Raw genomic sequence first — 17,461 nt, 5'->3', positions numbered from 1 at the left:
CGTAGATTGCGATTTCAAAGCTTTTTGCAAAGGTGCAAAGATATAGTTTGTAGCATCATGCTTAGGCACTTTTTTATGATAGTTATCCATAAGAAATTCCACAGCACAGGAAATATCCCCGTCAGCGCATCTTTTCGCTGCAATGTTCGGTATACCATCGGGTCGCGGGTTATGTGAAATTTTCAGTCCAAGTACCGTGTACTCCAAGGAATAACAATGGCATTGAAATTTAACCCATCTGTCCCGCAATCAAAATTTATGAAAATTGCTTCAGTAATCATCCGTCCACTTTTGGGGAGGGGGGTTTATCCATAAACACCGTAACTGAGTGTTTTCGTTAAATTTTGGTTTTACTGGAGGAATTTTGAAATAAAAAAAGACCAACCGATACAACACAGGCTTCCCAACTTGTGATAGGCAATATTCCGACAGCTTTACCAAATGACATAATTAATTTCTCCACAATTTTAAACGGCTGCCAGTCACTCCAAATCGCTTAAGCTCTCAATCTAACCAATAAAAGGAAAAATAGTAACTCTAAAAAACTAAAAGATAAACCAAACGAGTGCCGCCGCCTGGAGTGCCACCGTTGGTAGCGCGTGTTGGTAACCTTTCCGCCGGGGCGGATTGATGACATCGGGCAGTTTCTAATCCGCTCGCCGCGCTCTCCAAAAGTCTATAAAACTGCTGCGCATCCCCACCACGACGACACATTAAAGCGTGCCACTAGCTTTAGCGGCGTCCAGTAAAAGAGGCCTGACGGCTTTGCGCGCGCCCGATAATTTTGGGGTTTCACCCGATGTCACCACCACACAGACGACAACACAGACCGGACACGCACAGACGAGACCGGAGCCTTCTAATGTTTCCGATTTTCAAGCCGCAGACGCTCACATGATCTTAACGTCCATTAAAAAAAGCGATGCAGAAAGACTGAGAGAGAGAGAGTGAGCGAGGGGCAGAGTGTTCGCCGCTGCTGTCGTGCCACGAGCGACACAAAACAGGTTATGTGATGGCCCGCTGGAGTATTAGCAGCAGCAGGCAGAGAGGAATGCGAGAAAGACCTGCGAGCAGCATTCGTGGCAATTGGCCAAACGAGAAATGTGGCGAGGGAAAAGACCGTTCACAAGAGGAGCTATAAAATCGAACCCAACACGCTCTGCGCCCGCAACATATGCACCTGTTGGTTTGCCCTTTTTCATCGTTTCTCGCCAAATTCCGTCACTGGAGCCGTCATTGGAGAGGTTAGAATTAACTCCACAGCAAGAAGCGAACAAGGCCTAAGCCTAATGATGCCTAAAGGCTCAAATCAAGATGCGCGAGCACACACACACACACATGTTTTGCTTCGTTGTATGCTCACCTTCCTCTTTGTTGACGCATTTTCTTTCCCCCGCCGGTTGGCCACAAGATTTAACCAACACAAAAAAGGCACAAAATGTGGCCGTTTGGGAGGTCGTCTTTTAAAACGACGACCGAACTCTTACTCTCTTTCTTTCTCTCTCTCGTACGTTCTTTATTTCAATATTTTATTGCTTATAATTTGGTTTCCTTTATGGGGAAAAAGCGCTGGAGATCACCGACCGGATCACCGACCCGAAGCATCGGATCAAGCGGGTGTCAAAAAAAAGGAAGAATGGAGTGTAGCGGGTTAACTTTTAAGAGTCAAATTATGCTGCTGATAGCCTCAAACCCACACAGGAGCCCTGCCTTCATGGCGCCATTTCTGAAGATTCCGGAGCATGTATTAACGACCAGCAGAAGACGAACCGCCGTTCTTGGACCTTACGGGGGAGGCACCCCTTATTTAAAAAGGAAACACAAGCCGAGAGGCATTTTGCTTTGTTTTACCTTTATTGCACGCACACACACTTCGAAGGGATTGCATTTCGATGTTAAAGAAAGAAGCGAGAGCAGTAAAACCCCTACCCCGTGTCGGGCAACCCCATCATACTCCAGGGGTCGGCCTCAACTAATTCTAAATAGAGTGGCGCTGTCGTCGCCGGCTATCTTTCATCGAGTTTGCAGAACAGCCACCGCGCGGCCGGCCGCCTTCACGGTGGCGTAAACTTGAGCCAATTCATTCGTTCTACCCCTCCCCATACACCATTTTCTAACGCGTTTGCTTTGTTCGTGCCTATTCTTTAATTTGCATACATCAATTCCGAGAGAGCGCCAACAACAACGGCATTTGAAGAATTTGCACACCTCCTATTGGGATCTTGCCGAATCCCCTGAGAATCTTTTAAATTTTATGAATTCTTGATATTTATGTATCTTTCCAACCGAGATTCAGATCCATTGAATCATTAAAAAGATTAATTCCAATTCATGAATCAGAATCAAAAGAAGTCTCGAAAGCCTCTGTAAGCTGGCACGACCACCATGTAGAGATTCGTGAATCGTTCGAGGTTTATGAGCGTCCGACATTCATCAATCACTAGAGATTCGTGAATCTTATAGATTGATGAATCTTTTCTGCCAAGATTCAGATCCATTGAATCATTTCAAAGATTCATTACCGACCCATTTCAAAAATGCGTCACATATCCGATGAATCCGGTTCGAAGGACCAAATAATAGCCTTATATACAGTGAAAGCTCTATAAGATGGGGTCTCTTCAAGGTGAATTGTTACTTTGCGCTGAACATTTTAACCGACCCGTCATATTCTGGTGAAGATTCACCCCTCAAGGGCGATTTCACTGTATGGTTATTTGTAATCATTTTTTACTTCTGTCATTTCCCTCATTCCCAGCGTCCAATCCAAATCCAAGCTAATTTTTCCTAATTTTTCCAAAATAATTACGAATCCCATTGCAGTCATCTGTCACAATCCAATATGCACTCGGGTTTGGCTTTGTTCTCGTGCTGTCATGTCGGATGTTAAGGATGCCTATAGCGCCCATTGTTCTTGTATATAATCGTAGCTCCAAAGTCCTAAAGTCTAATCGTAGCGACAGTACAACTTAGAAACCTCCATGCATGAAGCTACTCACCCCGGGCGTTTGTGCCTGCGGTCCGTAAGGGTAGCGGGTCCACTCCAGCGTCGCCTCCTTCGTAGTGTCCAGCAATACCACTGCAAGAAGAATAAAAGATAGAGAAAAAAACGAATAAGTGATTGCGCAAAACAAGCCAAACCAAAAATTGTTAACACAAATTTCCTAAATTTAGACACTTTGGGTTTTTTTTGGTTAGCAGAAAAAACAATGACGGGAAGTGGATTTTTTGTTAACAAATCCAAGCGGCCGTCCTGTTTTTTTTACGATCGATTGTAAACCCCGTGTGTGTCTCTTTGACGTGACGTGTTTTCCCATATGCCTTTTTTAAAGTCGACGCACTATGGGGGCATATGGTGGTGCTTGCTGCTTTTGGCTCGAGGTTTAAAGCTTCTCATACCTCGTTTGCCTTCCCTGAAGTGCATCGGTTGCACTCACCCCTCCCACCACCTCCCTCCGTGGGACCGTGCGTCATCCCACATTCGTGGTTGAAATCAAAACGATCAGCAGCAGCAGCCCGGAGTCATCCGTGTTGTGTGCGCTTTTCACGCTTCGTCGAGTTAACCGCTAAACAAATCTAGTAAATGCACACTTCAACTCTACCTCCAGCAGGACGTACACCTGGTGTGCGTGTTTGTGAATCCACTAAAAGGGATTCACGCACACGTACGGGACAGGCAAGCCGTGCTGGATGTAGCTCGCGCTCCGGCTGCAGTGTATGCGGGTCATTTAGATAATTTATCAAAAGCCCGGTCGAATCCGTTGAGCCGATGTTCCGGAGTCGATTCCGGTGCCGATTCCGGAGTCGACTCCGGAACCGATTCCGGAATAGATTCCGGAGCCGATTCCGGAGCCGATTCCAGAGCCGATTTCGGAGCCGATTCCGATTCCGGAGCCAATTCCGGAATCAATTATGGAGCCGATTCCGATTCTGTAACTAGTTCCGAAATCAATTCCGGAGTCGTTTCCGATTTCGGAGCCGATTCCGGAATCGATTCCGGAAACTGATCCCGGACCTACTATCCGGAATCGATTCCGACAAAAACTTCATGTTTCCCATCACTACAACACAGTCGCAATGTGCACGTGTGTATGTCCTCCGCGTGTCTGTGTGTGTACATGTTTATGTACGCTTTGTTTAGGGGTTCTGGCAGTTTTTATTAATGGAAACACGCGAGGTTGCCGTCCGCTGCTCTACCTCACTTCCGTTGCACTATCCAGCCCTCCCAAACCCCCCCTTCTGCCCACAACGGCGCTAATGAGATGCGTTGCGACAGACGCTGGGGCTTGCGTTAAGGTTTTAATTTCATTTCTCGGTGCACAAACTGCATTCATTCTCGTCGACGCACTCGCAACTGTGTGACCGCCGCCAACCGATGATAGTGCAGTTCTTCTTCTTATTATTATTTTTTAAAGCCATTTTCAAATGTTCCAAAGGGTAGCAGACACACACACACGCACCAGGGATACAGGAAGCTAGAGGAACTCGTTTATCTCTCTTTATTTTTTTATATATTTTTTTTTTTTTTGCACGAATTGGTGCAACATAGCGACGTTTTGTGCAGCGGTTTGCATACATTTGGGCGCATTCATTAAACTCATGCTGTAATGGCGTACATGAGTGTGTTGGACTAAATGGTTCAATGAACTGCAATAAACTGATTTTTTTTAATGTTAAAACGCCCAAAAGAATGCAATGTGTTTTGCGGTGCATGTTGAGCAACGTATAACACCTTTAAAAACCAGTTTAAAACACAAACCTCCAAAAAAGAATTACATATTTGCTCGCAAGATATGTCCATGTGGGAGTTTTTGGTGATAGCTCTGGCTACCAATCGCAATCAGTTTAATGAATGCGCCCAAATGTATGCAAACCGCTGCACAAAACGTCGCTATTTGGCACCAATTGATGCTCTAAAAGTACGTACGTACAGTAAGTTAAACGTTAAACGTATAATAGCGAGCAATACAGCTTCTGCAAAAACAAAAACGTATTTTTAAAAAATCCTAAATGTAATCGTAGTACATTTTTGGCGACGGTAAGCGTCGAACTTAATTTTCCAAACGCCTCTCTCTCCCCGCAGGGTCACTCGATATATGTGTGTCAGCCCTGTACAACAGTCTGGCAAAACTAGCCTCCCTCAACCACTGGCCAGGGCCAGTGTAACTGACAATGGTACTTGTCGCCTAAAATCCTTTCCGCGGCGTTCGTTGACCTCGGCAGTACTACACATCTCTCGCTGGCTTGGCCGAGGAGCGCTTCGCCCGCCGCCCCAAAGGCATGGGTAAGAACGGCTATAAAAACTGGATTTGAAGAGAGAGAGAGAGAGAGAGAGAGAGACAGAGAGAGAGAGAGAGAGAGAAGAAGAGAGTTTCGGGAAATTTCGAAACTCTAAAAAACCGAAGGAAAAATCACGAAAAATCAGTCGCCCGTTTTATTTTTTGTGCTACAAAAATGCACTTGCTCCCCCCACATACACATGCATACAAACACATACACACACAAGCAGCAGGCACAAGCAAACCCGCCGCCCGAGGCGAAGTGGGTTGATTTTCCTTTACCATTTCTCTTCTCCGCCTGTCTGTCTACCCGAACGCTCCGAAATTGCGCCCTCCTCCACGCCTGTAAAGAAGTAAATCCCTCCCCACCCCACTCCGCCACCCACCCACCAACCCACACCCGCTCACAGTACCAAACACGACGAAAGCAAACACCAGCCCCACTGTACGCACACACACACCCATTTTCTGTCGCAAATTTTTAGCCACCCCTTCCTTCCACCTCTCCCTTCTTCACCCCATGCAACTAAAAGGATTGTGCAAATGTGTGGGAATGTCATGTCGGTTGGTAACCCTCCCCCATCTCCTTTCCAAGCACACCGTTCCCCCTCACCCCCTCCCCCCCCCCCCTCAAAGGAGCAAGAGGTGTCCTTTTCGTGGGCGGGGTGGGCGCGAATGAGCGGGAGTAGCGGACGCGGACAAAAGGCTCCTCGAGGGGGTTCAAGAAAATAATTACAAACAAAAAAATCGGAAAAGCATGTTTCTGTGTGTCTGTGTGTGAGTGAGTGTATTTTTTTTCTTCTTCTAATGATGCAAAGCATTGAAAAGGAAAGAAAACCAAAGGGAGGAGGATGGTTGTTGGTGCAACACACCATCAGGCACACGTAGCAAAACCGTCATCATCATCATCATCATTAGGTTGATGACAAAGTTCTGTTGCTTTCTATGTACAGGATTTAAAAAATAAATAAATTTAAAAAAGTTTTTCTTTTTTATGTGTGGTTTGTAAGGAGCATCCCACCCCATCCCCTCCACTTCCTGGTGCATTCTAACCACAACATTCTCTCTCCTCTCCCCTTCATCACTTCGCGCGCAAAACACGGCGAGCCAACACGAATGAAGGAAAATAAAACATCAACCGCGCTTCCACTCCCCCCTGCCACATCGCGATGGGACAAAGAAGGCGAAAACCTCTAGGAGAGTTGTATAAAACCCTTAATCCCCGAATTGAAAAACAAATGCGAGGAAATTTCGATGAATCGACGGTAAATCATCCTCTCCAAAAGAGAAAAAAGAAATGGAGTGGTGGGGGGGGGAGGCAGGGGCTGGGAAGTTACTGGCCGTCGTCTGCTTCTTGGAAAGGAAAGTCAAAGGAATGTCAGTGTTTATCAGAAAGAAAGAGAGAGAGAGTAAAAGAGAGTATAAGCGAGCGAGCGAGAGCTCCAAGCTAGACGAAGACACTCAAAAGGACTCAGGCATCTCCACAAACCCTCCCCCCGAAAGCACGCTTCTTTTTTCGTGTTTTGTGGCCCTTTCCCAAGCAGCCAAGAGCTGCACGGTACTTGCTGTCTGCTGCGACCATGGGAATGTGTGTGTGTGTTTCCTTTTGAGTGGGAAGAAAACTGGGAAGAATCTGCAAAGGATTGTGTGCGCGCGTGGAAAGAGAGAGAGAGAGAGAGAGACTGAAGTGCCAGTTTTTTTTCGTTTTGTGTCGCCGTCGTTTTGTGTGGCTCCAACGGGGCAGGAGCTTGGCCGACCTACCAACACCACACTTCGGTCCTACGGTGTCTGCCACTGCAATATCTTACCGGACGTCCTTTACACACACACACACACACACACACACAAGCAGGCAAAGAAGAAGCAGCGCCAAGAAATCATTACAACAGCAGCAAGCACTGTGCCTTGGTAGGAACCTTCAAACTGTGCTCTGGTTTGCAAAGTTCATATCCCTGTGTTGCGGGAAATCGTTTGACACAGAGCGAACGCACAGCATTTGTGGCTTAGCCGAATATTCTTTTTACACTTTTTGGATAATTCAAAGCATTCTCGAGCTGAAGAAGGGAGAGGAGCAAAGGTTCGACAAAGAAAGCAGCTGCTAGGGGTTTTCTGGGTTTGTCTGGGGCTATCGATTGCAAAGATTGCAATGTAACTTTCAGCTGTCAATAAACCAGTAGATCCTGGAGTCCAGCAGTTGCAGGACCAATATTGGTTTTGAAATCATTTCGCGATGGATTTGGGATCACTTCCCGGATCCGGTATAGGTTTGAGATCAATCTCGATATCGACCGGGACAAGTTCATGCCCAGTTCCATTGTTGATTTAGGTTGGGAATCAGTCCCAAGAAACAATATTAGGTTCTGGATCAGTTCCAAGGTCAAATGACGTTGCATAACAGTCCCTAAATCCAAGCATGTTCATGACCAGTTCCAATGTTGATTTAGGTTGGAGATCAGTTCCTAGCTCGGACAAGACTCTGGACGAGTTCCAAAGTCGACATAGGTTGGGTATCAGACCCTGGACCTGGATAGGTTCAAGGTCAGTTCCAGACCTAATATTGATAGTAGAAAAGTTCCAGGACCTAGCCAAAGCAGTTTCAGGACCGGAACAGGTTCATGACTTGTCTCAAAGTCGACCTTACCTTGAGGAACAGTACCTAGAAACCGTACCAGATTATGAACCAGTTCCAAGGTCAAATAACGTTGGAAAACAATTCCTAATTCGGAGCTGGTTCATGACCAGTTCCAATTTTGTTTAAGATTAGGAATCAGTTCCTAGCTTGGAACAGATTCTGGACGAGATCCAAGGTCGACATAGGTTAGGGATCAATTCCTAGTTTGGAGCAAGTTAACCCGACAGACAAAGAGAACGAAATTTTCAGGCGAGGGGTAGGTAGAAACACGCGGTGGGGGTCCGGCCCAAGCACGGATCCGAAGTCCGTTGTTTTGGGCTGAGAATTAAAAATGGCGGATGGAGCGCTACCACGGAGAGAATGCGCTCTCTTGCTTGCCTTTAAAATACACGAGGCGCTCTCGCTGTAAAGAACGCTCGCTCGCGCTGTTTCATAGTATCCCTACTAGCAATGAGAATGAAAAAGTGTATGACTTTCAGGCGAGGGGCATGTAGAAGCATGGGGAGACGGTTGGAAATTCGCGGAATTGCTCGGAGGCGCGAGCGTGTTTTGGTTTCTACACAGTTTTTGCACTCACACAATTACACATGTGTGAATGTGTGCGTTCACTTTCAGCCTGCGCGCTCAGTTTGGTTTTCTCGCAGCGGCATGCGGGTATCGGTGTCTCGCTCGCACTAGTGCAGCGAGTGTTCCTGCGCTCCCCTTCTTGCCACCACACGAAATCGTCAGTTCAGCTCAAGCGTTCGCCGTGAAAGGCTGTGCGCGTGTTAGCCTAAGTCCCGGGCGATCGAAGTTTCGCTAAGTGTTGAAGTGTTGTGCACATTGAAATGAAGCTGCGCTTTTCTTTCACCATTTATCTTAAATGTGTGATATGCGCTGCTTAATTTCAATGTTTATTTTTGCTGTATCGAACATCAACAACGAGATCCACGCAGTTTGACGGCTCTTTGAAATACGACGATTTTTTTATATTAAGAATTTGTGTGATTTTGTGGCAAGATTGTGTGAAGCTATGTGTGAAAATGCCCCTTTATTTGCAATAAAAGTGATAAAATATAAACCAAGTTTGATGTGTTCAAGTTTTTGTTTTGATTCGGGTGTACCAAGTCCGAATGAAGGAAAGCGCACAGCGCGCTACGAAAGAAACGAGCGGGAGGGGGTGTCAGTCCAGCGCAGCGCAATTCGCTGGAATCAAGTGGGAGGGTGTACCAGTTCAGCGCTGCGCAAGCCAAAAGAAACGGGAAGGAAGGGGTATGAGGAAAATACTATGAAACAGCGCGAGCGAGCGTTCTTTACAGCGAGAGCGCCTCGTGTATTTTAAAGGCAAGCAAGAGAGCGCATTCTCTCCGTGGTAGCGCTCCATCCGCCATTTTTAATTCTCAGCCCAAAACAACGGACTTCGGATCCGTGCTTGGGCCGGACCCCCACCGCGTGTTTCTACCTACCCCTCGCCTGAAAATTTCGTTCTCTTTGTCTGTCGGGATTTTCCTCATACCCCTTCCTTCCCGTTTCTTTTGGCTTGCGCAGCGCTGAACTGGTACACCCTCCCACTTGATTCCAGCGAATTGCGCTGCGCTGGACTGACACCCCTCCCGCTCGTTTCTTTCGTAGCGCGCTGTGCGCTTTCCTTCATTCGGACTTGGTACACCCGAATCAAAACAAAAACTTGAACACATCAAACTTGGTTTATATTTTATCACTTTTATTGCAAATAAAGGGGCATTTTCACACATAGCTTCACACAATCTTGCCACAAAATCACACAAATTCTTAATATAAAAAAATCGTCGTATTTCAAAGAGCCGTCAAACTGCGTGGATCTCGTTGTTGATGTTCGATACAGCAAAAATAAACATTGAAATTAAGCAGCGCATATCACACATTTAAGATAAATGGTGAAAGAAAAGCGCAGCTTCATTTCAATGTGCACAACACTTCAACACTTAGCGAAACTTCGATCGCCCGGGACTTAGGCTAACACGCGCACAGCCTTTCACGGCGAACGCTTGAGCTGAACTGACGATTTCGTGTGGTGGCAAGAAGGGGAGCGCACAGAGGAACACTCGCTGCACTAGTGCGAGCGAGACACCGATACCCGCATGCCGCTGCGAGAAAACCAAACTGAGCGCGCAGGCTGAAAGTGAACGCACACATTCACACATGTGTAATTGTGTGAGTGCAAAAACTGTGTAGAAACCAAAACACGCTCGCGCCTCCGAGCAATTCCGCGAATTTCCAACCGTCTCCCCATGCTTCTACATGCCCCTCGCCTGAAAGTCATACACTTTTTCATTCTCATTGCTAGTAGGGAATGGTCATTTCCAATGTTGATTTAGATTGAACGAGCTAGGAACTGCTCGTAACAGATTCTGGACCAATTCCAAGATCAACATAGGTAAGGGATCAGTTCTAGGGCCTGGATAGGTTTGAGATCAGTTCCAGACCTAATATTGATAGAATAATAGTTTCAGGATCTAGACGAAGCAGTTTGAGGACAGTTCCAATGTTGATTTAGGTTGGAGATGAGTTCCTAGCTTGGAACAGGTTCTGAACCACTTCCAAGGTCGACATAAGTTGGGGATCAGTTCCAAGACCTGAATAGGTTTGAGTCCTGCTCCAGACCAAATATTGGTAGAAGAATCGATCCAGGACCTAGACGAAGCAGTCAATACAGACTCATTACCAGTTCAAATGTTTAGGACAGAAATTAATTTCTAGTTCGTAGCATGCTCTGGGCCAGTTCCAATGTCCACATACGATGGGGAATACTACTATATAATATTCCCAACTAGGATATGTTTGAAGTAAATTCTGGATCCATTCCTAGGTCGACCTAGCTTCGAGATCAGTTCCAAGGTCATCTAGAAGACTATAGAAAACTTTGGATGACTTCCAACGCTATGTAGAAAATGAGATCCAGGATCTGATATGAATTCGATTTGGAATCCCAGTATCGGGACTGGTTCGAGATCAGTCCTGGGCTTAGAATACGTCCAGCATTAATTCCAGTACTGTTTGCAAGATTTCGATGAACTCCAGAACTATAAGTAATGATACTTCTATTCTTGGTAGCATTTGTTTGAGGAACTGTTCCTCGGGATTCACTGTTTAGAACATTCCACATACACACACACACACCTCCATACATGAATTTGAGCACATTATACAGACAGCATCCTGGGCAAATCCGAGTCGATGAAGGACATATTCGAGGCGGCCTTTTGGTAGCTTTTAAAATTGTTGTAGACATCCTATCGGAGAAGTATTCACTAATTAACATTCGTTGTTTGGAAGCCTCTCACCCAAAAAACACAAGAATACCACCCACTTCAGTCAAGCAAACATCGAAGAAGCATCCAGAGTATTGCCAGCGCTTCAAAAAAAAAAAACCCCCAATCTTTTGCTGGAAAGCACCCTTTTGCGATTACCTAAAAGCATCCTTCATTTCCCCTTGACCTCTCCCCCAACTCCCTTCCCACCCTTCTGAAATAAAAGTGAAAAGGACCACCCCCGAAAATTCGTCCAGACGTATTTTCTCGCAAGCTTTCTTACGGCCAAAACTGACTGCACGGAGCAGCAGGGAGTGAAGAGAGAGAGAGAGAGAGAGAGAGAGAGAGAGAGAGAGAGAGAGAGAGAGAGGGAGGGAGAGAGCGGTTGAGTGTTTTTGGTGCAGCAAAATATTACGCAGTTTCGTTCACCTCTTGTGTTCGACGACCTCTGGAGAGGTATATTATGTAGAAATATATATATTTTCGTGGGGAGGGAGGTATCATCCCCCAAACTCCAACATACTTTGGGGAGAGTCTTGGGGCGGGATCTGGTGCAGAGTGCTACTTAAAGGTTTCCTTCGTGCTCGGGCAACAAAATGCAACAAGCAGTTGAAGCGGCGAGTGCCTTCACCCCTTCGGGAGAGCTTCATTGGTGGAGGGGGGGGGGACGCCTCACTTTCACTGGCAACTGAAACGGGGTTAGAAGGGGGAGAGGTGCATGGGTGGAGACAGGACATGCTCTTACTTTCATCATCAAAAAATATGTTTTTTTTTTTGCGGGTTGTTGATCTTGTTTTGCGCAACGAAAAATAGGGGGGGAAATGAAGAGAAAAAAAACACACACAAGCGAGCACAAAAAGACGTCATCAAGCCCCAAAACACAAAAAGCAAAAAAAAGGTGAATCAACCCCTTTTATCGCACGAACCATAAGCATGCACACACAGACACGCACACATGCACGTGGAGAAATAGCAGAAATAGCTCAAGGGTTACAATGAACTTTCCCCCTTCTTCCCCTTCCCCTTCCCCTCACAGCCCATCACAACCCAAAACGGGAGACTCAGAACATCAAGATCTCAAACAACGAACCAAAAAACCAGCACTGATTAGTTGTGGTGGTCGGGATGGGGAGGACTGGAAAAGGGGGAGAGGGAGTAAGGGAGGGAAGGGTATATAAGAAGTGGGTTGCTACCATCAGCAAACCCCATCCCGCCGTAAGTTCGATGTCAACAGGATGGAAAATGATTCTCCCACTGCCTCCCCCCCCCCTCCCCCTCTGAAAAGCGAAGAAAAGCGCACCGAACCACCAGGTGAAACCAGGGCAGTGTTTAGTGTAGCATTGTCCTTTGATTTAATAGCATGCACACCACCAAAAGCGAAAGCATACCTCCTACCCCCCCCCCCCCCCAACCCAATGACAGCATTTACTCAATAAAAGCCCGCGTCGATGTGTGTATGTGTCTGCATTTCTTTGCCTTCTTATACTTTAACACCACCGCCCCCCCCTCCCAACCCCCTCACCACCCACTCCCACCATGATGGTTTTTTGGTTGCGTCGAGTTGAACGAACTGAGCACCCCCCCCCCCCACCATTACTTTCAATCAGTTGAACCAAAGGGCGAGGAGTGTTGAGGGTGGTTGTAGTTGGGGGAGGGGAAGCAACCGAAAATATCCTTCCGGCGCTTTCACTTGCATTTTCTTTTTTTGTTTTCTTTTGGTGCATAAGAACACTTGAGAGCGCAAAAGCTCCGATCGTGCCAGAGAGAAGGGGGAGGGGGGGAGGGAGGGAAGCACCTGTAAATGGCGGTCCACATGTGGGTGGTGTGCGTCCGTCAGCATCGTCGTGACTTTCCTGCCCAATTTCTGCTCGTTTTCGCTCCTTTTTTGTTTATAAAAGGAGCACTTGAAATGCGCTTAATGAGCAGTAAGGTCACGCAGGAAGGGGAGGGGGGCCGGTATGTCTCCCGAAAACACCCATGCCACTCATCGACCCACGGATTGTATTTGAAACTCTAAATCGAAGGACATAACCGGTTGTCAACACACAACGGATGACATTTGATTTTTTTTAAATTTCTTCTTCTTATTATTATTATTATTTTTCATTTTCGTACAGCCTACCAATCAAGCAAGCAAGAAAATTGTATGAATTGAAAACATTTTTCCATTGCTAAATATTCAATATTTAACCTTCAATGTGTAGAATTGCAGTGCTATAAACATGTTGAACTGCAAACAAAAAATGTCAGCAATTTCTTCCAAAATGACACACAGAATGCTTTGTGCTTAGAAGAAGATGAAAAAAAATTGGCACACAGTCTCTGTGTCTAATGAATAATGAAAAATTCGGTGCGCATAGCATATTTGCCTTTGCCTACTCTATGCACATCCTTTTTACATCGCTTTGTTACTTGCTACACACACACACCCACACACATTGCAAAACAAAACGATGCAACGGAGGTAAAGCAAAAGTGGGGAGCGCTCGGCAGTGTTTTGTCAAGCCAAAAAATTTGCTTCAAGCCGGTGCCGCACACAACTAATTCGCTCTACCGGCGCGCACAATGGGCATTTGCCGGGATAAAATTGAAAACAAAAAGTTCGCATTTGCTTAACACTACTATACTTTTCTCAATCTGTAGGGCCAAACTAAGATAAAGTCAAAATTTTAAAAAATAGAAGAAGTTCTAGAAGCAAAATCAGTCCGGGAATCTTCATGAGAATGCATCTTCAATAATTTTTTTTTTTGGGTTATCAATACGTAGTATGATTGGACCCAAGCGCCCATTTTTATGGCGATGCCAAAACTGATTCCGTTTGGAAGCCGATTCTAATTAAGGAGCCAATTCCAATTCGAGTGCCGATTTAGATTCCGGAACCGACTTCGATTCCGGTGTCGATTCCGGAACTTATTCCGTTTCCGGAACTAATTCCGATTCCAGATTCCGGAACCGATTCCGAAACCGATTCCGAAACCGATTCCGAACCGATTCCAGAACCGATTCCGATTCCGGAGTCGATTCCGGAATCAATTCTGGATCCGATTCCGGAACCATTTCTGGAGTCGATTCCGATTTCGGAGCCGATTCCGGAATCGATTCCGAAAACTGATTCCGAACCTACTATCCGGAATCGATTCCAGAAAACTGCAGAGCTAGCCGGAATCGATTCCGACAAAAACTTCATTTGTCGCATCTCTATTTTGAGTGTCTGAATAATTTTATCCCGACATTTGTTCAAAACTGCCAACTGTGAAGGCGGTGTGCAAACATGCACAACCTTGCCATTACACACCAGCAGCTGGACAGACATGGCCGGGGGTCCAAAAAAGGCGGATCGCTTTTGTGAAATATTTAGTTTTTTTTTCTTCTTTTTGTTTCTATAATGTTTGAGTTGCACAGCACAGCTGGCCACCCAAGAACGGCCAAGAAGGGGTTTTATTAAATCAATATTTCATCACACATATTTCTAACTCTCGCACTGCTGGGTTTGCTGGTTTTGTCCAGCGAGCGACAAAACCACGGTGGATAATAAACTTTTAAAAAAATTATCAAAAAAAGGGAAAAAACAGAAATCGAATGAATCGCTCTCGTCGAGTAAGGCAAAACAAACAAAGACAAAAACTCTCCCCAACGATACACCACCCGGCTACTTCCAGTAACCAGTAGCAATAGCATCGAAAATCCCAAAAATAAAACCTGGAGCGGAGGAGCTCGGGTTGGGTTAAGGGTTTAGGGCCATCCTAGAAATGGTACCTAACCATCCAACTCACCCCCACCCCACCCACCCACACGTATACTTCAAGCTGAAAAGCAACGAAAAAGAAACCCGAATTAACTGAAAGCACGCACGCACGGCAAGGCAAAGAATGAGCAGCAGTGGCGCGCGCATAGTTTAAAAATGCTCCAAAAATGATCGTAAACACACACAAGCAGCGAGGGAAAGTGCCTGTGGCTGGTGGGAGGTGTCAGAAAAATAACAATAATAAAACTACGTCCGGCTGTCGTTAATTACTGGCACACGTTCGGCCCCATCTCTTCCAGTGCGCACTGTTTATGTGTTTTTTTGTTTTTTTTTTTGTTCCTTCTCTGCATTGTGGGTGGTGAAGATAGTGCACACACATACTTCATAAGAAAAATGTCGAGTTTTTGTTTACAGGGTTTTCCAGGAGTTCTCATAGCTGTGGAACCTTTTATTGACTCTTTCATACGTGATATGAACTTTATGTAATGCGAATTGGACTCTATAGCACCCTTGTTGGACCAATCTAATAGGAATTTCCAAGGAGCCTGTCTAACAAGGATGCCATAGAGTCCAATTTCCAACATACGAAGTTCACTTCCTATAGGAAAGAGTCGAGGAAGTGCCGCACAACCATGAGAACCCTTGGAAAACCCTGTAAGAGCATGTGGCGTGTGCAAGTCCACCCAAGAAGAGGGGGGGGGGGTTCATTCCTTCATCTTGGAGCGTCCGTTCGGCATTCCAGAGTTATTTTTTCTTTTATTTTAAATTTTAGGGGGGTTGGAATTCTCCACCCACATGCACAAACATACGCACACACACACGATCGGCTAAAAAGCAAAAAGTGAAAAAAACGTTAAAATAAAATTTAATTCTAATGTTTCAACATGAAAAATCCGTTAAAAGCGCATTTTCCTTTCTTCAATAATGATGATCGTGTGCATCCATTATTGTTCTACGACTGCTTCTTCTTCTTCTTATAATAATATTAATTTCTTTTTCTATTCTCACCATCGTGCTTCAACAATGCTTTATTTATACAATCGACTCCATTTAATCCTTGAACAGGCAAGCGATCTCACGTTCTGAAATATCTGTGTATCCCGAGACCCTTACCACCATAGGGACACACACACCATGGGACGCACAACAATGGAAGCGAACCAGCAATGCTTCAAAGCAGCAAAATAGAAATTAGAAGGAAAAAATGCGACCGGAAAGTAAAAGCTGTGCGTTGAAATCCCTTTTTTTGAAAACACTTATTCCCTACAATTACTATTGCAAACGATAAATCACTTTGCACCTTCTTATTGCGCGTCCTCCCAAAAACCCAACCACACGCACACACACACACGTGTTACAAGGGACCAGTGTACGTGGGTGTGCATATAGAGGCATTAGACTGCATGCGCGTATCTTCCTGTCCAAGACCCTAGGGGACCTTTCTCTGATCCGGGTCGCCTCCTGGGGTGCACAAAACCGGCAGATGACTTCATTGTAATGAACACACACACACAGTTGACAAGGACAACTCTATTGTACAGGGCGGCGAATAGCGACGAGACAATTGATTCACGTGTTTGTTGGATTCAAAAAAGGAAAGCGGGCGAAAAGGGACCTGCAAAATGTCATAAGCATCACGAGATGTTCACCACGAAGGCAGCCCACGTACACAACTGTGATGTCCAGGAATGAGACTCAAACAGTTGGTAGACCAATCACATGCTTGGTGACATTTTATTAAGCACCCATCTCTTGGTCACTCACTTGGTCATGACATTTTCGGTCGGTGTTTGGGACCCTCATTTTGTTGCTTATCACCACTCGCACGGACCGCATATTTCCCATGACTATCGTGATGATCATCGGCTGAAAATGTCACGACCAAGTGACTGACCAAGAGTTGGTTGCACACAATGTCACCAAGCATGTGATGGTCGCACCAACTGTTTGAGTCTCACCTCTGATCATCACAGTAGAGCTCATGATGCTGACATTATTATGTTTCAGCCAGAATTTGTCATGACTATGTCAGTGACATTTTGCAAAACTGATCACAGTAAAAAAAAGTCATGATGTAATGACTGACCACGCGTTGGTCGCAAAAATGTCACGAAGCATGCATTGGTCACACCAATCCTTTAGAGTATCACCACTGATTATCACACATGAGTACGTGACGCTGACATGGATTTGGTTCAGTCAGATTTTTTTATGACATTGACAGTGACATTTTGCAGCGCTGTATGCAACAATGAAACTGACCCTCAAAAAAAAAGAAAAAAAGAAAAAAAAGAGCGAACATGAATTTCCATACTTTTCAGGTCCAAAAAACATTTGAGGCTTCTTCAATACAGCTAGAGGCACATACACTCTCTCTTTGCCACTCCGTTTGGTGGCAATTTGCATACGTGCCAAATGAATTTTTGCTTATTTTTTTCCTTTTTTTTTTGCTCAGACCACATCTCCAGGGAAAGAAAGAAGATCCTAGGACGCAACCGACAAAGCCATCGAACCGCAACCGCAAACAAACGATCGC

The 17,461-nt window shown here is 45.5% G+C and overlaps 1 protein-coding gene across 8 annotated transcripts in view; it reads right to left on the bottom strand.

Annotated features, from left to right (window-relative positions):
- Nucleotides 1-17,461, bottom strand: part of LOC120905504 (ephrin type-B receptor 4b) — a 41,192-nt gene that overhangs the window by 15,977 nt on the left and 7,754 nt on the right. For all 8 annotated transcript variants that reach the window (XM_040316350.1, XM_040316344.1, XM_040316348.1 and 5 more), the window contains exon 3: nt 3,000-3,079. In XM_040316350.1, coding sequence (XP_040172284.1) covers nt 3,000-3,079 — 80 coding nt within the window. The remainder of the gene's footprint in view (nt 1-2,999; nt 3,080-17,461) is intronic.

This window comes from Anopheles arabiensis, chromosome X, assembly GCF_016920715.1.
Source record: "Anopheles arabiensis isolate DONGOLA chromosome X, AaraD3, whole genome shotgun sequence".
Classification (NCBI taxonomy): domain Eukaryota; kingdom Metazoa; phylum Arthropoda; class Insecta; order Diptera; family Culicidae; genus Anopheles; species Anopheles arabiensis.
The sequence above is the reverse complement of the archived record's forward strand: the minus strand, read 5'-3'. Positions and strand labels throughout refer to the sequence as shown.